Source organism: Spermophilus citellus (assembly GCF_964194105.1).
Source record: "Spermophilus citellus genome assembly, chromosome: 2".
NCBI lineage: Eukaryota > Metazoa > Chordata > Mammalia > Rodentia > Sciuridae > Spermophilus > Spermophilus citellus.
The window spans coordinates 212,368,080-212,391,965 of record NC_138183.1 but is presented as its reverse complement, the minus strand read 5'-3'; the positions used below and the strand labels follow the sequence as shown (position 1 = coordinate 212,391,965).

At 36.5% G+C, this 23,886-nt stretch overlaps 1 protein-coding gene across 1 annotated transcript; it reads left to right on the top strand.

The window, feature by feature from the left end:
- Nucleotides 1–4,573: 4,573 nt before the first annotated feature.
- LOC308641784 (mas-related G-protein coupled receptor member X2-like) lies at nt 4,574–22,900 on the top strand (the record flags this gene model as incomplete). The annotated part of the gene is made up of 2 exons (XM_081280383.1): nt 4,574–4,581; nt 21,901–22,900. The coding sequence occupies 2 exons, from the start codon at nt 4,574–4,576 to the stop codon at nt 22,898–22,900; spliced, it is 1,008 nt and encodes a 335-aa protein (XP_081136509.1).
- Between the last annotated feature and the right edge of the window lie 986 nt (nt 22,901–23,886).

Sequence of the window (23,886 nt, the reverse complement as noted above, 5' to 3'; positions counted from 1 at the left end):
ACAAATCTCCCTGGACAAACAGCTGGAGACTCGGCCATTGCAGAAGCTGCTGCTTAAAGGAGCCAGTGAGGAAGTAAATGATGGTGTTGGTGCAGCTGTTGACAGAGGACAGGAGAGATAGAAGTGGAAGAACATATGACAAGAACATACCCATGTTGGTCCCAATCCAGGTTACTAGGAAACCTTGTATATCTAAGGGCAGACCACAAAAATGAAAGTCCACCGCTGTCAGCAGGATGGTCATATTCAGCTTGGTCATCAGCTTTGCCTGGAGCTACAGAACATCCTGACCAGAAGGCCCAAGTTAGACCCAGAGAGAACAACAAATTAAAAAATCAACCAAGCGGATGTGAAGAAATCAAATGCCAGACACCAAACACAATCAAAATCCTTAAATATGTAGTCCCACTGCTATCCTTCCAAGATGCTAAATAGCAGGGGCAGGACCCATTGTAGTGCACACATGACAACTGATGTGTGTCTAGGGCTGTGGCAGTGCTATCATGCCATGGGACAGTCAATGCTCAGTGCTAATGGCACTGAGCATGCTCAAGCCCGAAATGTAGACAAAGATACACAGAATGACAAAGAAGGTATAGATGTGGATAGAGACAGAATAAATGATGATTGCAAAATATAGCAGGGTATCTATAATGTGGCAGCAAAGGAGAAAAAGTCCGCAGGAGCCAGGTTTAGGATGTAGACAGAGAAGGCGTTCCTGCACATGTGGAACCAGAGCACTACTGCATTTCCTGCCAGCACAACAGGGCAATAATGAATGTCAGCAACTTCACAATCAGGGTCTTCTTGTGAAAATACAAGGAACTGTCTTCCTCATTTTCATTCATTGTTGTGAAATCAGTCCCCCAGTTGGGGGAGTTGGATGCTTGATCAGGAACTCTCCAACAGGGCCCCTGCAAACACAAATTTGATTTCAGTACCTGTCACATGCACTGGAATTCTAAGTACCACCCAGCTATGTGGGAGGTACTGGCCCACTAACAGGGAAGGATACAGAAGGGTGGAGAGATTAAATAATTTATTGAAGTTAGGATTCTGAAACTTAGATAAAACCCAGTACTTTCTGATATTAAAACATGGTCTTTCTCTCCTGAACCATGGGTCTGTTACTGACATGGGAAATTTCTATGATGCCAACACTCTTACTGAGTATCCTAGGCCCTGTTATGACCCCCCAGAGCATGAGGAAGTTTGGCCTACTGGAAGAGAAGAAAATAGAACTCTAAGACTGCATTTATCATTTTTTTTCTCTTTTCCCTTTTCAATTTTTATTGTTTTTTCCATTCTCTTTTATTCTACCTATTTTTCTCTCCCTCTGTCTCTTTAAGGACTTCTTTCTTCCCATTCCCCCTAAATTTCATCCCAAGCATTACCACTTCCTTTATGTATAATTTTCTAAATGCAAATAAGTGAAAGTTCTGAGGCTATCTATAGTGCTCCTAAGCTCCTAGCTATTAACAAATACCCAGATCCATTCATCTGTTAATATCCCCCTTCAGTAGAGCAATCTTCCAAAGTAGGCAAGACATACTAACCTTCATGCCATCATAGCGCCCAACCTAAACATGAAGTCCTAAACAAAACAACAGATAGCTAAATGCCTACAGAATCCGTAAGCCCTTTATGATATGAATGAATCTGCTTTAAAATACATTAAAGCCCAACATCTCTAGACACAGTCTCTCACCACAAAGGAGAGACCACAGAGATACACAAAACCAAAACAAACTTATAGGAGAAAACAGAAACACAGCAATGAAACAGAGTTGGAAAGTAACGTGAACACCATGAAAAAAAAAAAAAAAACAAGGGAAAAAAGGATTACAAACAATGCAAGACAACTTAAATTACAGGAGAAACAAGAGGCATCAGAAAAATGGACAGATAAAGAACTCAAGGCATACCTGACTCAGATGGAATGGAATCTTATAGAAGTCATCAGACAGCAAATCCAAACAATGTAAGAATACTTTGAAAATGAATTACATAAACAGATTCAAGAAGCAAAAAATCAACTCTAACAGGAGATAGAGATTTTTTTTTAAAAAAACCAAACAGTAATCCTAGAAATGCAGGAAACCATAAACCAAATCAAAAACTAAAATGAGAATATTACAAGTAGACTAGATCAAGTAGAAGTCAGAACATCAGATAATGAAGACAAAATATATCAGCTCGAAAGGAGCATAGTCAACACAGAAAGGCTGGTAAGAACCCAGGAGCAAAACATCCAAGAGATATGGGATGTCATAAAAAAACGAACTTGAGAGTCATTGGGATATAGAAAGGTATAGAGGTCCAAACCAAAGGAATGAGCAATTTGTTGAATGAAATAATTTTAGAAAACTTTCCAGATATGAAAAATGTAACGGATTGCGAAATCCTGGAAGCCTACAGGACCCCAAACATACAAAACCATAATAAACCAACTCCAAGACACATTATTATGAAGATATCCAACATACAGAACAAGGAGAGGATATTAAAAGCTACAAGACAAAGAAGGTAGATTACATTCAGGGGTAAACCAATTAGGTTAACAGCTGATTTTTCATCACAGATGTTGAAAGTAAGAAGATCCTGGAACAACGTATTTCAAACGTTGAAAAATAATGGATTCCAACCAAGAATATTGTATCCAGCAAAATTAAGTTCAGGATTGAAAATGAAATTAAAATCTTTTGCAATAAACAAAATTTAAAGGATTCACAGCCAGAAAACCAGCACTGCAAAGCATTTTGGGCAAAACACTACAAGGAGTGGAAATGAAAAACAACATCCAAAACCAACAGTGCAAAGTAACTCCGTAAAGAAGGAAAAAAATAATCAAAGAGGGAAAACAAGCCAAATTAAAATGAATAAATAAATAAATAGATAAACATGTCTGGAAGTACAAATCATATATCAATAGTAACTCTAAATGTTCATGGCTTAAATTCACCAATTAAGCGACATAGGCTAGTAACCTGGATTAAAAAAACAGATCCAATAATATGCTGCCTTCAGGAGACTCATATGATAGGAAAAGACATACACAGGCTGAAGGTGAAAGTTTGGGAAAATTCATACCACTCACATGGTCCGAGTGGCCATACTCATATTGAATAAAATTACTTCAAACCTAAGTTAATCAAAAGGGATAAAAAAGGACACTATATACTGTTAAAGGGAACCATTCACCAACAAGACAAAACAATTATCAATATTTATGCACCAAACAAGGGCACAGCTATGTTCATAAAACAAACTCTCCTCAAGTTCAAGAGACAAATAGACCACAAGACAATATTTTTGGGTGAGTTCAACACACCTCTCTCACCATTGGACAGATCTTCCAAACAAAGTTGAATAAAGAAACCATAGAACTCAAAAACAATCAATAACCTAGACTTAACCAACAGATATAGAATATATCAACCATCATCAAGTGAATATACTTTTTTTTTCAGCAGCACATGGATCTTTCTCAAAAATAGACCATATATTATGCCATAGGGAAACTCTTAAAATTTATAAAGGAGTGGAGATAATACCATGCAGCATATCTGACCATAATGGAATGAAACTGGAAATCAACGATAAAAGAAGGAGGGAAAAATCTTGCATCACTTGGAGAATTAACAATATGTTACTGAATGATCATTGGGTTACAGAAGACAAAAGGAGGAAATCAAAAAATTCTTAGAGATAAATGAAAACACAGACACAACATATCGGATTCTATAGGACACAATGAAAGCAGTTTTAAGAGGAAAATTTATTGCTATGAATTCATTCCTAAAAAAAAAAAAAAAAAGAAAAAACCAACAAATACATGATCTCACACTTCATCTCAAAACCCTAGAAAAAGAAGAGCAAAACAACAGCAAATGTAGTATAAGACAAGAAATAATTAAAATCAGAGCTGAAATCAATGAAATGGAAACAAAAGAAACAATCGAAAAAATTGGCAAAACTAAAATTTGGTTCTTTGAAAAAATAAATAAGATCAACAGACCCTTAGGCAGGATAACAAAGAGAAGAAGAGAGAGAACTCAAATTACCAGCATATGGGATAAAAAATTCAATACCACAACAGACACCACAGAAATACAGAAGAAAATCAGATATTATTTTGAAACATTATTTTCCAATAAAATAGAGGATAGTGAAGACATCGATAAATTTCTTAAGTCATATGATTTACCCAGATTGAGTCAAGAGGATACCCACAACTTAAAGAGAACAATATCAAGGGAGGAAATAGAAGAAGCCATCAAAAGACTACCAACCAAGAAAAGCCCAGGACCGGATGGGTATACAGCAGAGTTTTACAAAACCTTTAAAGAGGAACTAATACCAATACTTTTCAAGCTATTTCAGGAAATAGAAAAACAGGGAGAACTTCCAAATTCATTCTACGAGGCCAACATCAACCTGATTCCTAAACCAGACAAAGACACTTCAAAGAAAGAAAACTACAGACCAATATCTCTGATGAACCTAGATGCAAAAATCCTCAATAAAATTCTGGCAAATTGGATACAAAAACATATCAAAAAGATTGTGCACCATGATCAGGTAGGATTCATACCTGGGATGCAAGGCTGGTTCAACATACAGAAATCAATAAATGTTATTCACCACATCAATAGACTTAAAGATAACAACCATGTGATTATCTCCATAGACGCAGAGAAAGCATTCAACAAAGTACAGCATCCCTTTATTTTCAAAACACTAGAAAAATTAGGGATAACAGGAACTTATCTCAACATTGTAAAAGCTACCTATGCTAAGCATCAGGCAAATATCATTCTAAATGGAGAAAAACTGAAGGCATTCCCTATAAAGTCTGGAAAAAGACAGGGATTCCCTCTCTCACCACTTCTATTCAACATAGTTCTCAAAACACTGGCCAGAGCAATTAGACAAATGAAAGAAATTAAAGGCATAAAGATAGAAAAAGAGGAACTTAAATTAGCATTGATTGCAGATGACATGATCCTATACCTAGCAGACCCAAAAGGGTCTACCCAGAAACTTCTAGAGCTAGTAAATGAATTCAGCAAAGTGGCAGCATATGAAATCAACACGCATAAATCAAAGGCATTCCTGTATATCAGTGACAAATCTTCCGAAATGGAAATGAGGACAACCACCCCATTCACAATATCCTAAAAAAAAAAAAAAAAAAAAAAAAGAAATACTTGGGAATCAACCTAACAAAAGAGGTGAAGGACCTATACAATGAAAACTACAGAACCCTATAGAGAGAAATAGAAGAAGACCTTAGAAGATGGAAAGATATACCTTGTTCATGAATCGGCAGAACTAACATCATTAAAATGGCGATATTACCAAAAGTACTCTACAGGTTTAATGCAATGCCAATCAAAATCCCAACGATATTTCTCACAGAAATAGAAAAGGCAATCATGAAATACATCTGGAAAAATAGAAGACCCAGAATAGCAAAAGCAATCCTAAGCAGGAAGAGTGAATCAGGTGGTATAGATATTCGAGATTTTAAACTATACTACAGAGCAATAGTAACAAAAACAGCATGGTACTGGTACCAAAGCAGGCAGGTAGACCAATGGTACAGAATAGAGGACACAGAAACCAATCCACAAAATTACAACTACCTTATATTAAACAAAGGTGATAAAAGCATGCAATGGAGAAAGGATAGCATCTTCAACAAATGGTGTTGGGAGAACTGGAAAGCCATATGCAAAAAAATGAAATTGAATCCGTCTCTCACCATGCACAAAAGTTAACTCAAAATGGATTAAGGAGCTAGGAATCAAACCAGAGACTTTGTGTCTAATAGAAGAAAAAGTTGGCTCTAATCTCTACTTTGTGGGGGTGGGCTCCAAATTCCTTAATAGGACACCTGTAGCTCAAGAGTTAAAATCAAGAATCAACGAATGGGACTTACTTAAACTAAAAAGTTTTTTCTCAGCAAGAAAAAAAAAACAAGAGAGGTCAATAGGGAGCCTACATCCTGGGAACAAATTTTTACCCCTCACACTTCAGATAGAGCCCTAATCTCCAGAGTATACAAAGAACTCAAAAAATTAAACAAAAAGAAATCAAACAACCCAATCAACAAATGGGCCAAGGATTTGAACAGACACTTCTCAGAGGAGGATATACAATCATTCATCAAATACATGGAAAAATGCTCAACATTGGTAGCAATCATAGAAATGCATGATCCTGCAATCTGTACACGGGGGAATAATAAGAATTCATTCCCCATTTGAAAGAGATGTATGGTATATGATATGTCAAGATCAATGTAATGTTTTGAGCAACCAATAAATTTCTGATGTTTTTTTTTTTAAAAATAAAATCACACTGAGATTTCATCTCACTCCAGTCAGAATGGCGATTATCAAGAATACAAGTAGCAATAAATTTTGACGAGGAAAGTGGGGAAAAAGGTACACTCATACATTGTGGGACGGCAAGTTGGTGCAACTACTGAAGAAATCAGAATGTAGTTCTTTTAGAGAACTTGGAATGGAACCAACACTTAACTCAGTTTTCCCACTCCTTGGTATATGCCCCAAAGACTTAAAATCATCATACTACAGAGACACACCTACATAAAAAATTCATAATTTTGTTATAATCTTTTCAAAGAAAGATTATTTTAATTAGTTTTCTTCCACTCACTTTCTGTTCTCAATTTAATAGATACCTGATATATTTTATCATTTTTTCTTGTGCTTTTTGATTTAATTTGTTATTTCTTCATGAATTTACTTAGTTAGGAGTATCAATTATTGATTTTAGATTTTCTTTCCCTACAGTGTGCATTCCATATCATCGATTGTCTCCATTTCCATCCATTTATATGCTAATGCTATTATTTCCTTTTTCTTTTTTTCTTTTTTTGACTGAATAATACTACATTGTGCCTGTCATGGCAATAATACTATATTTCCTTTATCCTTTTTTCCAATGAAGGGCATCTAGGCTGGTTCCATAACTTGGCTATGGTGAACAGTGCTGTGATAAACATGGGCATGGGGCATCTCTGTAATATGCTGACTTGGTTCCTTCAGAAACACTCAAGAATGGTATAGCTCGATTACATGTAATTTCTTCCTCCTCTCTCCAGGGATCATGATCTAGCATGTGGTGTCAGGCTGTTGGGACCATGGAATTTTCCTAGGACAGTAACAGACCTGTGCTATAGCAAGTAGAGACTAGGCCTCTGAGTCAGAGTGCTGGATTTTATCCAAGTTCAAAATTCTCCATCTTTCATAAATTACTTAATATCTGAAAGACTGTTTCCTCCTCTATAACAGAGAGACAGTACTTCCTACATAGCCACGTGTCCTAAGAATGAGAACTAATGCAGTAGGTGATTACATCTTGTGCCAGGATCATAAGTAGAGGGTTCCTCAGCATGGGACCAGCCATTCCAGCCTGGAGAACTGATTTTATAACAGTGAATAGAAACGAGGAGGACATTCTTTCATATTTTGACAAGGTTTCCCTTATCCTGCCTCCACTAATCTTATCATTGCCCTGGTTGGGCTGGCAGAAGATGTGGTTGTGCTTGGTCCCCAGGGCTCCCTAATGTGCAGAAATGCCTTCTCCATCTGCACATGAGGCTAATGTGGCTGCAGTGGAATTTATTCTCCTTCACTGCCACATTATAAATGCCCTATTAAATCTCATCACTTTCCATTTTATCCATATCCACAGAAACAACTTCTTCAACATGGTATTGACCTTCACCTACATTGCAGGACTGAGCATGCTTCATGCCATTAGCAACAATTAGTCGGCTCTGTTGTCCACTTGGTATCACAGATGCCACTGGAGACACATGTCAGCTGTCATATGTGCCTTGCTCTGGGTCCTGTTCTGGCTGCTGAGCATCTCACTGGAGGATTCTTGTTACTTCCTGTAAGAGCATTTTGACTGTGATTCTTGTCAGACATTTGATTTCATCACAGCCATGTGGGTGAGTCTTTTGTTTGTTTCTTTATGATTCTCTCAGTGTCCAGCCTGGTCCCACTGGTCAGGATCCTCTGTATTTCCTAGTAAATGCTACTGAGTGGGCTATGGTACATGGGGCTCTTACTGCTAGGCTTCCTCATCTGTGGTCTGCCCTCAGGCATCCAAAGGTTCCAGTTACTCTGGATTTAGACTCATATAGACACATTGTCTTGGCACCTTTTCCACTTCTACATATCCTGCCCTGTGAACATCTGCACCAACCAGTGGCTTCAGGAGCTACAGAACCTCCTGGTTCTGCAGAGGGCTCTGCAGGACACTTCAGAGGAGGATGAATGTGGAAATCCTCCTCAGCAAACCATGGAAGGCAGAAGATTGGGACAGTGATGAGCTTCTGCTTTGATCAGACAGATTTGCTTTGACAGCCAAATTCTCTCATAATCAGTTTTGGAGATTTTCTTAACTGATTTCATCCAGGGCTTCTTATCTTTAAACAGTTAAGATGATAATCATCCTCGTGAGAATTGAGACAGCATTGTCAAACAAATGGCGATTTCAGTGTCTCTGGAATGGCCTTAATCAGAGTCTTTACCCCTCCTGTGTGAATTTCAACAATGTTGTGTTTCAGACCATTGCCACATTGACCAATCTGTCTTTAAGCAGAAGGCTGGAAGCAGTGCAGGAAAACTCTCATAGCCTTAGTCACTGCACCTGAAAGAGATTAATGTTACATTTTTACTAATTTCATATATGTATGTGTGTGTGTATATATGTTTTAATATTAAAAGAATTAAATTTAAATCTGGGCCTAAAATTATACTCTTCTTTAATTTTGGCAGGACTTAGAATATTCTGTCTCCATGACTTAATAAGTGTTTATTATATAAATGCCTTAAGGAATAAATAAATAATAAAAGACTTTTATTTAAAACCTGTGCTAAATCTCCACTTACTGAAACTGAGACTTCATCCTTAAGTGTATGGTTTTCAAATTCTTTCCAAGTGAAGTTGTGCATTATGGACAGAATAACCATCAACCTTGCATATGTTCATTTTGAGGTAGACTCTCTTCTTGTGGTTTATTTTCAAATATCATGCATCAGCATCCTTCCTTTTGGCCTTTAGAGATTCACTCACTCTCTCTGGGAGCTCTCTAATCCCTTATGGCAGGTTTTTGAAGGGATTTACCTTATTAATTAATCTTGGAGGACAGGATTCGTGTCAAATTTATCTCATTCTGAAAAGCTCACTATATTTACTTTATTAATTAATTATTTTTAATTACACACAATGTTTAATATATTAATTTAAAGATTAATTGTTTAATACTCTTTTATTATTTTTATTGATGGCATCACTACAATAGAATGTTGTGTAAATATGACAATTACCTAGTTAATGTATTTGTGTTGAAAAATACACACATGTGACCTGAAATACATTCAAGACACAAAATATTTTCGTATCTCTGAAATTTACCTTGTAACAACTTGCCCCAGCTCTGAGGCCACCAGTATTCCTATTTCTATCACCAAAGATCAGTTTTGCCTTATCTTTGTCTTTATTTGTTTAGAAATGAATATACTGTGGACATTTTCCATTCCTATCTTCCTTCACTCATTATTATATTTTTGGGTTGATTTTTTTTTATTTCATTCCTTATACCAGCAGTATAAAACTGAATCCAGAAGTACCACTGTTTAACCATTTTCATATTGATTGATCTGAATCATTTTCAGTTTTTTACTGTTATAAATAAAGCTACCATGTACATTCTTATTCAAGGCTTTTTGTGGACATATGATCTCATTCTTGGATAAAGAACATAGAGTAAAATTGCTGTGTCATAAGATAAGTCTAAAAAACTGTTCAACTGCTTTTGAAGTCACTCTACTAATTCACATTCTCACCAGCAGAATATGGGAGTCCAGTTGCTGCACATGCACTTGATGAACACTGTATTGTCATGTCATTCCTTTGAATTCTGGGCATTGTAATGAGTGTAAAGTAGCATTTTATTGTTTTAATTTGCATTTACCTAAAAACATATGAAACTGAGCATCATTTTATTTACTCATTGGCTACTCATAATTGTTTTAAGTTTACATTTTTTATTATTTCCACTTTTCATGGTTGATTTTCAAGAGTTTATAATAGATGCTGAATATCAGTTCTTTAGTAGTTGTGTATTATAAATATATATCCATTTGATAGTTTGCTATTTTTTATGATTTTAAGAGCACTTTTTAGGTTTACAGAATAGCACAGAAAGCATAGAGGGTCTCCATATATCTGATTTTCTCATTTTATATCTACATAGTTCTTCTTGCTATTGATTTTTTTAATGGTGTGGTGTATTTATTAAAATTGATGAGCCTATACTGATACTTTATTATAAACTGAAAGCCATAGTTACCACTAGGGCTCATTCCTTGAATTTTACACTTCAGTGGATTTTGATAAAAGCAGAATTATATATATTTACTATTTCAGTGACATAGATAGCATTTTAATGTTCTAAAACTGTCTTATGCTACACCAAACTTCCTTCCCTTTCCCCAGATCCTCAGGATATCACTGAGCTTTTTATTACATAGTTTAACCATCTCTAGATTTCTATTTAATTGTAATCACACAGTACATAGCTCTTTTCAGACTAACTTTTTACATTTAGCAATATACATTTAAGGTTCTTCCGTATTTGTTTGTTTGTTTTCATAGAATGATAGCTCAATTCTTTTTAATAACGAATAAGACTTCATTGTATGGGAGGTCCACAATTTGATAATCAGAACATCTTGGTTGCTTCCAAGTTTTTGCAATATGATGAAAGATGCTATAAATGTATGTGAAGACTTTTGTGTGGACCTGAGTTTGCAACTCACTTGTATAAATCCCTAGAAACATGATTGCTGGATCTTAGGATAAGGTAATATTTGGTAGTTTTAGAAACTTCCAGACTGTCTTCCAAAGTATTGTGCCATTTTGTATTTCCATCATTGTGTAAAAGTTTCTATTTATTCACATTTTTATCAGAACTTAATTTTGCCAGTGATTAGGTTTTAGTCATTCTAAAAAAATGTGTAGTAGGATATCAGTTTTTCAAATGCAATTCTCAAACACATAACACAATACATATTTTTCCAATACATATTTCCATCCATATATCTTCTTAGGCAACAGTTTAGAATTTCCACTATTTTGCAATTATTCTGGTTATTTTTCCTATCGAGTTTTAAGGATCATTTTTAAATTTGTATATCCATCCCTTTCAGATATGTTTCACAAACATCCTAAAATGTAGAAAGGAAAATATGACCAACAGAATAGTTAATATCATACTTAATAGTGAGAAACTATATGTTCTTTCTACTAAAGTCTTTGTCTAGTTTTGATATTATAGTAATTTTGGCCTCATAGAATTAGATGAGAAATGTTCCCTCTGATTCTATTTTCTAGAAGACACCATATTGTGTCTTTTCTTCTTCCCCTATTTTCTATAATTTATCAGTAAAACCATCTGACCCTGGTCTTCTTTGCTTAGGGTGATTTATACACTAAATACTTGTATGAAGACATGAATGGTGTTACTCTACTTTGTGTACAACTGAACATATGCAAAATTGTGCTCTATATGTGTAATATGAATTGTAATGCATTCTGTTGTTATATATGATAAATTACAATTTAACAAATAAATAAAAATTATTTGGGGTCAGTTTCTTCATTAGATATAGGTCTATTAATTTATAACTTATTGTGTGAGTTTTGGTAGATGTATTATTCAAAAATCAGTATATGTTATCAACATAATCAAACTTGAGGCCATAGAATTATTCCTAATATTAGTCTACATGCCTTTGAATGGCTGCGTGATCTGTAGTGATACCCCACATTTTTTCCCTTTGGATAGAGAGGTCCAGGGATTAAATTTAGGGGCACTCGACCACTGAGACTATCCCCAGCCTTATTCTGCATTTGATTTAGTGTTAGGGTCCCACTGAGTTTCTTTGCACCTCACTTTTCCTGAGGATGGCTTTGAACTCATGATCATTTCTGACATTAGTCATTTGCATCATCTCTTTTATTCCATAGCCTTACTAGATGCTTGTTGATTTTGTTGTTCTCACCAAAAACCCACGTTTTGGTTCACAAAATTTCTTTATTGATTTATTAAATATGATTTCTGCTCTAATTTATTATTATTATTTTCTTCTCTCTAGATTGTAATTAAGTGAACAGATCAGTTGTGAGGGCTCCTCCTGTCTTTTTTTGATATTACTTTTATATTTTCCTTCTTAAATTTTTTGTTGTTGCATATTAATTATTCAGAATAGTGAGTTTCATTGAGGCATATTCATATAGACACATAACATAATTTATTCCATTTCTCCTCCCAGTACTTCTGAAACTCAAGTTTCTCTCTTCTGCTGCTGGCTGGGGTCTGTGTAAGCTGCAGGCCTCTGTAGCCATGAAATGTGTTGTAGTTCTTATTGGTGGGATCTGTCCTCCCGTGTCATAGCAGAACGCAGTAGCTCACACTACCTTCTTTCTGGGTTTTGTCTGGTGAATTCCAAGAATGAAATCCACAGACAAGTATGAGTGAGTGAAAGTGTAGGATTTTTTCTAGTGTGGATAGAACCAAATAGAAACAGAACTCCTGTAGGATAAGTGGGGACCCAAGAGGGGTTGCTGTCCATCTGAGTGTGCTAGTCTAGGGTTTATATAGCACTTGGGTCAACACTATTCGTCCAAACTAATGCTAACCAGGGTTTGGAAAAGTACTATATATTGTCCCAAACTTATGTTAATGAGGGTTTAAAAAGTACTAACTATTGGTTGACACTTGAACCTTCCCCACATCCATTTTCTTGAGGAGGATCAGTAAGTGGAAGGTTGTGGTCTTCAGATGGTGGATGTCTAGGGTTCAGTGCTGCACTACTGTGTGGGTTTCTGCAGTAGGGCCTCTGCACTGACCTGGGCCAGTCCACTGTGGGGTGACAGGTCCACACACTGTTACTACCTTGGCATTGTCCCACTGGGCCTCATGCTTGCCACATGTGCTCCAGCTCACCCAGGGCCACTGCTCTGATGCTCCATGCTCCACCACTAAACCTTTGCTTCTCAGGGGCTATTATTAGTCTGGCTGTGTATTTGCCTCTACCACGCGGCCTGCACAGTGGTTTCATTAATGAGGTTCTAGGCATTAAGTTAGTTAGAAGAGATTGAAATAAAACACACAAACCAGTTACCTTATTTATATTGCTAGGTCCGAGACGGCTCACCTCCCTGGTTCCCGCCTCCAGCCGCCCAGCAGGGCAGCGAGGATTACTCTGGGCTAGCAGGAGAGAGAGAGAGCGAACACGCCTGGAAGTAGCCTTTTATTTGGGGAACAAGAGATTCAGGGGAGAATTCCATCCAATGAAAGTTGAGGGGGGGCTGCACTCCAAGGTCAGGGTCAGTGATTGGGTCTCCGGGGTCAGTGGTCATGCACACCCCCACACGGATGGGCTCTCTCATCAGGAAAGGGTCGGGAAAGCTCCGACACAGCCAGAGCGCCTCAGGCCCTTAACGGGAGTCACCCAATCACGTGTCAGAATGGCTCTCCACATTTGCCGTTTTCCTCCCTTCCCATGATCCTCTTTCCCTAGCTCAATTGTCTCTTTTCTGTATTTATATGTTACTGTTTTTTTCTCTTTTATCTCTCTAGTTTCTCTACATGAGAGAAAACATATGGCACTTCTTTTTCTGAGTCTGGCTTGTTTCACTTAACATAATTGTTCTCCAATTCATCCATTTCCTTACACAAGACATAAATTCATTATTCTTTGTGTGTGTGTGTGTGTGTGTGTGTGTGTGTGTGTGTGTGTGAGTATCCAATCATGTGTTCATGTGTTGATGGACAACAGATAGGCTTGTTCCCTGACTTGAATATTACAAATTGTGCTGCTAGAAATATGAGTATGCATGTATCTCTGAAATATTTCATCCTTAATTCTTTTGTGAAGGAGTGAAACAGCTGGATCATATGGTAGTTACTATTTTAGCTTTTTTTTTTAAAGAGAGAGAGAGAGAGAGAGAGAATCTTTTTTGTAGATGGACACAACACAATGCCTTTATTTTTATTTTATTTTATTTTTTTTATGTTGTGCTGAGAATCAAACCCAGGTCCTGCTCATGCTAGGTGAGTGCTCTACCACTGAGCCACAATCCCAGCCCACTATTTTAGCTTTTTGAGGAATCTCCATACTGATTTCCACAATGGTTTTACTAATTCATATTCACATCAGAGTGTACAAGGGTTCTTTTTCCCCCATATCCTCCCCAGCATTTATTGTTATTTGTATTCTTAATGATTGCCATTCTGACTGGAGTGAGACGGAATATCAGTAATTTTTTTTTATTTGGTAGCAGGGACTGAACCCAGGGGTGCTTATCACTCAACCACATCCTCAGCCCCTTCTGTATTTTATTTAGAGACAGGGTCTGGCTGAGTTCCTTACAGCCTTGCTAAATTGCTAAGGTTGGCTTTGAACTCACAATCCTCTGTCTCAATCCCCAAGCCTCTGGGATTACAAGCATGGGTCACCATACCCAGGTCTCAATATGACTGATTTACCCTTCCTTCATGACTAAAGATCTGAACAATTTTCATATAATTTTTGGTCATTTGTACTTCTTTTGAGAAATTTCTGTTTGGCTTATTTGTTCATTTATTGATTGGGTTATTTGTCTCTTTGGTGTTGAGTTTTTTTAATATTTATTTTTTTTACTTATAGTTGGACACAATACCTTTATTTTATGTATTTATTTTTATGTGGTGCTGAGGATCAAACCCAGTAGAGCTAGCGAGAGCTTTATTGCTGAGCCACAACTCCAGCCCTTTGGTGTTGAGTTTTTAATTTCTTTATATATTTTTGTGTATTAATCCTCTTTTGGAAGAGTGGCTAGCAAAGATTTTCTCCCCTTCTGTATTAGTCAACTTTCCATTGCTGTGACCAAAAAATCTGACAACATAGAGGAGGAAAAGTGTATTTTCTTTCATGGTGTCAGCAATACTTTCATTCATGGTCATACAACTCCATAGACATAGGCCCAAACTGTGGCAGGACATCATGGCAGAAGGGATGTCGAAGGGAAGCTGCTTAGTTCATGACACGCAGGAAGCAGAGAGAGAGCTGTGCTCACCAGCAATGAAATATAACCTTTAAAGCCATGCCCCCATGTGTGCCTTCAGTCACATCTTACTGACCTAGTTACCACCCAATCAACCATTCAAGTGATTTAGTTCACTGATTAGGTTATAGCATTTATAATAATTTCATCTCTGAACACTCATATATTGTCTCACACATGAGCTTTTGAGGGATGCCACATATTCAACCCATATCACCTTTGGTAGGCTATCTCTTCATGCTCTTAATGGTTCCCATTTGGTTTGTTTCTATAGCTCTTTATGATAATTATAATTTGAAATAGGGTCTTATGATGACTCCAAAATTGTTCCTTTTATTCAAAATTGCTGTGGCTATTTTGATTATTTTTTTTCTCCCATAACAATTTTAGGACTACTTTTTCTTATTCTGCAAAGAAATGTCATTAGTATTTTGGCGTAGATGGTATTAAATCTGTAGTTCACTATTGTTAATATGGTCATTTCAACAATATTACTTCTACCTACCCATGAGCATTGGAGTTTTTTTCCATCTTGTAGTATCTTCTGCTTTTGTTTGTGTTTAGAATGTGTAATTGATGTGATTCTGCAATTTGTATATGGGGTAAAAATGGGAGTTCATAATCCACTTGAATCAAATGTATGAAATATGATATGTCAAGGGCTTTGTAATGTTTTGAACAACTAATAATAATAAAAAATTAAAATAAAACGAATTGCTTAGTTTTTCTTGTAGAATTCTCTCACCACTCTTGTTAAATTAATTCTTATTTTTAAACATTAAAGCCATATGAATAAAATGGTTTTCTTGATTTCTTTATTAACATTGAAGCTATATGAATGGAATTGTTTTCTTAATTTCTTTATCAACTAAATTTATCTAAAGTTTTTCTACATCCAGTGTGATGATAATAAGTTTTTTGTCCTTGATCCTATTTGTATAGTGCATTACCTTCACTGACTGGGCTATGGGTGAACCATCCTTGTGTCCCTGTGATGAAACCAACTTGATAGTCATATACGATCTTATTAACAGGTTGCTAAATCAGATATGCAAGCAAGTATTTTGTTAAGAATTTTTATATCTATATTTATTAAAGGTATTTGTCTCTAAAATTCTTTTCTTTCTTTATTTCTTTTTTTAAAAAAAATAGTACTGATGATTGAACTCAGTGGTCAAGTGACCACTGAGGCACATGCTCAGCCCCTTTTTTGTATTTTATTTAGTGACAGAGTCTCACTGAATTGCTTAGCACCTTGCTTTTGCTGAGGCTGGCTTTGAAGTCATGATCCTTCTGCCTCATCCTCCTGAGCCATCTAATATTCTATTTTTGACAAGTCTTCATCTGGTTTTTGTATCAAGGTGACTGGTTTCATAGGATAGGTTTAGAAATGTTTTCTCCTTTTTCTATCTTAGGGAATAATTTAAGGAGTATTGATTTGAGCTCTGCTTTAAAGACCTCACCAAATTCAGCTGTTAGTCCATCTAGTCGTGGGCTCTTCTTTGTTGGGAAGTTTTCTATTTGTGCTTCAATTTTATTTCTTTATATTGAACAATTCAAGTTTTATATATTATCTTGATTTTTATACTCTATAATATCTTGTTGATTTATGTCTAGAAGACTTATGTATTACTGAGAGAGGTATAATTGAATCAACCACTAGTGTCTAGGTCATATAAGTCTAGATATTTATCCATTTCTTCTGGATTTTCCATTTATTAGAATATAGAATTTGTAAAGTACCTAATGATGATCCTCTGCATTTCAGTAGTTTCGATGTAATATCCCATTCTTTGTCTCTAACTTGATAAATTTAAGTCCTCTCTGTCTTTTATTTAGTCTAGATTGTATATTTTTGCAGAGTCACTTCTTTCATTGGTGCTTTTTGTTTTTAATTCTCTTCATCATTAATATCAGCTCTGATCTTCACTGGTATTTTCCTTCTACTGGTTTTGGAATTGATTTGTTCTTGTTTTTTCTAAAAACTTGATTTGTATCATTAGTTTATTTATGTGAGATCTTTCTGATATTCTCATATAGGCACTCATAGTATCAACTTCCCTGTTACAACTGCCTTTGCAGTATCTCAGAGGTTCTTTTATGTTGTAATTCTGTTCGAGTTTGATTCTAAGAATAAAATGTACCCCCTGATTGATTTGACAACAAGCTTATCATTCAAAAATGTATTTGATGTCCATGTGTTTTTTAGATTTTTTATAGTTTTTCTTTTTTTTGATTTCTTAATTAATTTTATTATGATCCAATAAAATGCAAGGAATTATTCCAACATTTTCACATTTCCAAAAACTTGCTTTGTGGTCTAAAATGTGATCTCTGTTTTAGAAATTTCCATGAGGAATTGTAAAGAAAGGGTATTTGATTATTGTTGAATGAAGATGTCTGTTAAGATGTCTTGTAGATGTCTGTTAAGTCCATTTGATTATAATTTTCTAACTCTGCAGTACCTCCATTGATTTTATGTCTGGATGATATATGTATAAGTGAGAGAGGTGTATTAAAATCATACATTGTTATTATATTGAACCCTACTGAGTCTTTATGTCAAGTAGTTTTTGCTTTATAAAATTACAGGTATTTTAAAAATACAGGTATTTTAGGAGCATACATATTTGCAATTGCTATATCTACTTTTTTGATTGTTCCCTTTACCCATATTTAGTGACCACATTCTTTGTCTCTTTTAATTAAATTGACTTAAAGTCTGCTCCTTGTCATGTTCTGGAATTCTATTTGCATGGAGTATCATTTTCCATCCTTTCACATTCAGTGAAAGTCTTTGCCAATGAGGTATTTTTCTTGCAGGCAACTTACAGTGGAGTCTTGTTTATTAGCCCAATCTGCCAGTCCTTGTCTTTCAACTGGAGATCTAAGACCATGTAGAGTCAATGCTACTATAGAAATGTATGCATTACTTTTTGCCATTTTGTTTTATTTCTACTGTTTGATCCTAATTCTCTTTAGCTTATCTACTCTTCTAATGAAATTTATTCTTTCTTGTGTTTTCTTCAGTTCTTTTAACTTTTCTATATTGTTGTTTTCATCCTGCTTTCTGTTTTCTTATCTTTCTGCATCTGCGGTTTGTTTTCTCATAATAATTTGGGGAAACTGTAAAGCAGAATTACATTAAATATCTCTTCTCTTCCTTTATTTTTTTCTGTTCTCCTCTGGTATTCCAATTATGTAGAAGTTACACCTTTTTGTGCTGTCCCAAGATTATGAACATTCAATTTGCATAGATTTTTTTCCTCATTACATTTCAGCTTGGGAAGTTTCTATTATATTATTTCAGTGATCTTATAGTTTCAGTTCTTTATATTTAGTTTTTTTTGAGCCTGTGTTCAGTCTATTGATGAGCATTCTTCAATGTCACTTTCATGTCTGTTAGCGTTTTTAATCCTAGCATTTTCTCTCACTTAATGTATCTACCTTTCTTCATTTACTGTCCATATTCTATTGAATATTGTCCTAATTTTTCAAGAATAATTAGCATTTTAGTTATAGATATTTTAAATTCCAAAACTTATCTTTCAAATTATCTACCATATCCTAATTTGTTCTCATTTCCTGTGATTTGTCAGTTGATCCTAATTTTAATACATATTAATTCAAAAAAATATGTTTATGACTCAAATCTGAAATAATAATAGTAAAAAAAAACCCATGGAAAACAAACTAGAATCAGTTTTTGATTCTGGAGAATAACTCAAAATGTTTTATTTTTATTTGATGCAAATCTGTGTCATTTGGAAATAAAACTGACACAATTATTGGAAATAAATAATTTATTGGAAACAAATAATTGTGTGTAACTGCTATGATAAAGAAAAAGTGTGGGCCAAATCATGAGGACTTTGAATGATGAGTAAAGAAAAGTGTTATTTTTCAGTTGCATAAATTCTGGGCATGGTCTTACTTTGCTTAGAATTCCTGATCATCTGGCCATAAGAAACTCCAAACTGCAATCACTTGCTGAGAAGAGGAGCCAATGAGGTGGATATAGTAGAGGTTGAGAGGTAGGAGTAGAATCAGACCAAATATTGAGAATCATTTCATGAAGAATATCACTCAAATAAGCCTCACTCTCATTTGTCTTAAGACCTAGTACAGGAAATCATAGGACTATCTGAATTTTGATAAGACTTTCTGAAGCACCACCCTTCAGTTCATTTCCTGCAGTCATCTCTCCAGAGCAGTGTTCTATAGTGACAACCAACACAGGGGACTCTTCCTTTTGCCAAGGATCAACTTATCATCTCCAATAAGAAGAATGGAAGAAAGGTAAAACTTTTATAAGAACTTATTCCCAAAGCTGTGTCTTTTTTCTATTAGTCCACAATCAGATAAATTCACCTTGAGTTGGAGGATACAAGGAGCTTGATGTGTTCTAGCAGGAACAGACAGGGGACTTGACAGTCTCTCCCAGCAGCATTGAGGGTTGACAAGGTTGAGTGTGAGAGCTATGAAAGCTGCAAACCAAGACAGTTGTCTTTTGTGGCATTCTGTGCTTAACTATAACTATACTTTGCTTGGAATTCCTGATCATCTGGCCATAAGAAACCCCAAACTGCAACCAGTTGCTGGGAAGAGGAGCCAATGAGGTGGATATAGTAGAGGTATATAATATATTCAAATTTATTGGTAGAGTGAGAAATCTGCTGCTTTCCTAATTTAGGAGACAATATACATGGATGTATGCTTTTCAAAGCTAAAGTGCTGTGAGGAAACCAGTCACTCATGTTACTTGTGTTGGAAAATTCTGATGCAGTATGAATTTCTCAGAGCCTCCATATAAAATAGATGATCCAAAATGAATGAGAAGAGTTTAACCAATAAGTGCATAGTTTGGGAAAGTTCATGGAATGGTGAATCTCATTCCTCCCCCAGGAGAAATAATATGGAGTAGAGAGAGGTTCAATTTCACTATGTTTAGAAACAATAGGATAGAAATTATCAGCATTAAGAGCACTTGAGGTGAACTAAGAGCACCTGAGGTGAATTCAGCCCTTGATGCCCAGAGGTTCCTGTCTTGGTTCACTATGGTCCTCTTGTCTTGTTTGAGTTCAGGACACTCTATATAGAGTGACTTGGGCCTTTGAGTGGCAGAAATGGGCTTCTAGGCTGGGAATTGTTGTATAATTACCCCTTGTTGTTCCATGTCTTAGATTTTTCTTCCTTATTCTTTACAAAAATATCCTTTTCCATTTTAATAAGAGAGGTGTGTGAATTGTAAACTAAAAATGATACAAGTAAAATGCTTCATCCTCTATCCCTTCACCATGTGTAGTGACCTGGCTGTGGTCAGGTCTATTGAAGGATGAAGATTCTGATTCAAACCTATGGGTTTAAATCCAGGCAGTATTAATTTTTGAGGTGAGACCTGAAGCAAATCTCTTGTAGTATTTGCCACAGGTAGCTATGTAGAAAATTAAAGTGAATTAATCATTCAACCAATTGCTAAAGTTCAACTCCCTGAGAGTTCCTACTTGTTTCCCAACTGATTTGTGCATGAGCATCTCTATTTTCACCAAAGTCATTTATGAACATTTAAATAAAAAGTTGCCATGCTTACCTCAGACAATTAAATTGCTAACTGCCTTTAAAATGCAAAACAAATTCTACATAAAATCACCTGGGGGAAAAGCCAATAGTTTTATACTCTAAAACTCATAGACATCCCTGTTTCCATGCCTCAACATTCTTTATGCAGCTCCATTGCCAATTCTCTCTCCCCTTTCTCAATCTTCCTTTTCACTCTTCAAAGTGCAACAAATTCAATTTAACCTGGAAATCTCTCCCTGAAATTTAGGCTTTCACTCATTTGGGTAATCATTAGAGTCATATTCTAGCCCTCCCTGGGTTGGAGACATGAGAGTGATCACCTTGGACCATCGCTGCAGACATAAGGGATTCTTTCAAACATCAGAATTTTCCTCAGGAGGAATCTTGAGCAATGTCATTTTCTTCAGTGTCTACATACATGCATGTTTTCCGGTGATTGATGTCACTTAAAAAGGCTTGGGTGGCATTTAACTCAAATTTTCATCTACCCTTAGGCTCCGCACTCTTTTATTCATTTGTTGTTCACACATTTCTTGACTTTCTTAACTATTTGCTGTGACCCTCATGTAGAGATGGGGACACTAGGGACACATCAATGAGTACAAGGAAAATGTTCTTTAGTTTTTTTCTTTTTGTCATTTACAAAATTTGAAACAGGCCCTGAGTCATTATAACGTAAGAGATCTAGCTGTCTTCACAAGAATCCTACCAATAGCTCATATTCTCTTCAAAAGCCTAATTCTGATGTCCTTTCTCCCTGTTGTATGGACCCTCCTAGTCAGTGAGGGTGGGTGTGGTCATGCTTAGGGCTTCCAACTTTCTGAACCTGACACAAAACCTCTTTCCCAAGATAAAAAGAAAGTTGGGCTAAGGATTCTGTACCTATCCCATATAATTTAGGATGCTGAGAGGGTGTGTTGGGGCCATCAAATATTCCCTGTCAGTAGAAAGAGGGGATTGCAGATGGCCCAGGCGTTAGAGTAGTGAGAACTGGGCTTGAAATTAGGTCCCATGACTTCCTGGCCTTTGATGGATTACTTAACTTCTTCAGGTCTGTGTTACCCTTCCCTGTGCCACAGGGGCAATACTTCCCACATAGCAGGGTAGTCTTAAGAATCAGAGATCTTGCAGCAGTTGTTCATATCTTGTTTGTATTCCCAGGAGCACCAGTGGAGGATTCATGAGCATGGATACAGTCATGCCAACCCGGGAGACAGAAACCACAACAATGAATGACAATTTTCAATATATTCTTCCAAACTGCTATAAGAAGAATCTTATCCTGGCTTTCCTGACCCTCAGCATTGCCCTGATCGGTGTGGCAGGAAACGCAGTTGTGCTCTGGCTCTTGGGATGCTGCATGCGCAGGAACGCCTTCTCCATTTACATTCTCAACCTGGCTGCAGCTGACTTTCTCTTCCTCTGCTTCCAGATCATAGACTCCCTGGAGGAAGTCTTTAACTTTTTTTCTTCCATCTCCATGTTCACTCCAGATTTCTTCATAGTTGTGTCAACCTTTGCCTATCTTGCAGGGCTAAGCATGCTCAGTGCCATGAGCACTGAGCGCTGCATGTCTGTCCTGTGGCCCATCTGGTACCGCTGCCACCGCTGGAGACACACATCAGCTGTCCTGTGTGCCTTGCTTTGGGCCCTGTCGCTGTCACTGAGCATTCCTGAAGGGAAGTACTGTGGCTTCCTGATTAAGCAGGATGACTATGACTATGAATGGTGTCAAACATTAGATTTCGTCACTTCCGCCTGGCTGATGGTTTTATTTGTCACACTCTCAGGGTCCAGCCTAACCCTGATTGTCAAGATCCTTTGTGGCTCCCAGAGAGTGCCAGTGACCAGGTTATATGTGACCATTGGGCTCACGGTGCTGGTCTTCCTCTCCTTTGGCCTGCCCTTTGGGATGTACTGGTTCCTCTTAGTCTGGATCCTGAGATACGATGTTATTCCTTGTGAATCCTTTTGGGTTACAGTTGTTCTGTCCTGTGTTAACAGCTGCGCCAACCCCATAATTTACTTCTTTGTTGGCTCCTTTAGGCAGCGGCGGTGGAAGCGGGGCACCCTCAAGCTGGTTCTACAGAGGGCCATGCAGGACACCCCTGATGAGGGTGACTCTGGAAGCAGGGTTTCATCAGGAAACCTTGGAGAGTAAGCAACAGTCTGGGGCAACTCACAAGAGCCTCTTTTTTGATCAGACACATGTGCGTCTGAGATCCTTCCTGGCCCCATCAGTATGGGTGATGAACCTGGTTCAGTTGGTTACCTAGTTTTAAATCAGGAGACAATAATTGTCCATATCTCCAGTGTGTCAGGGCCTGTTAAACACTGATTACTGTGTCTCTCTACCTGCCTGAATCAGGTGCTTCAACCCATTTGCTTGTAAGACTCATCATCTCAGGATCCAGGACTGCTTCTACTTTTGAACTTTTGACAAACTTTTTTTTTTAATTTTTTATACACCAGAAGACTGAAAACAGTAATGGTGGTGGTGGGGGTATCTCAATTTCTTTCATCAGTGCACCTGATGAACACTAAAATAATCCTATGTTTTGGACATTTCCCCCTAAACCTTACAATCTCGATATTATTAGAAGAATAAAATAAATTATGTCTCGATATTATTAGAAGAATAAAATAAATTAACCCTGTAATCTCTCTCTCCTTTCATTTTGGCAGGACTGTGTATATTGCCTTAGCTTAATAAAAGTTTACTGAATGAGTGTTTTCATGGATGAATACAGCTGATTCATTTTTCAGTCAACCTGTGCTAAATCTCCACTTATTAGTTTTGAGTCATGACATTTATGTATTGTTTCCATCATTTTCAACTTTGGCAAGCTGGGTGTTCAGATTTGTGATCAGATAAAGCCACATCCATGCATATTTAAGGTTTGACATAGACTATCTTTCTGTGATTTCTTTCCACATGTCCTCCATTAACAACCCTTGTCTTTCCATTTCTTCCCCTTTGCCTTGGCTCTGATACTGTCTCTCTGCGGAGCTTTCTAATTAGACTCTTAGACTTTATTTCCAAAAGCTCACAACATGTATTTTATCAATTGTGTGGCATGTATTTCTACTTAACTCTTTCAGTGAAAATAATACTTTCATTTTCAGGAATATAGTGTTTAATTATTT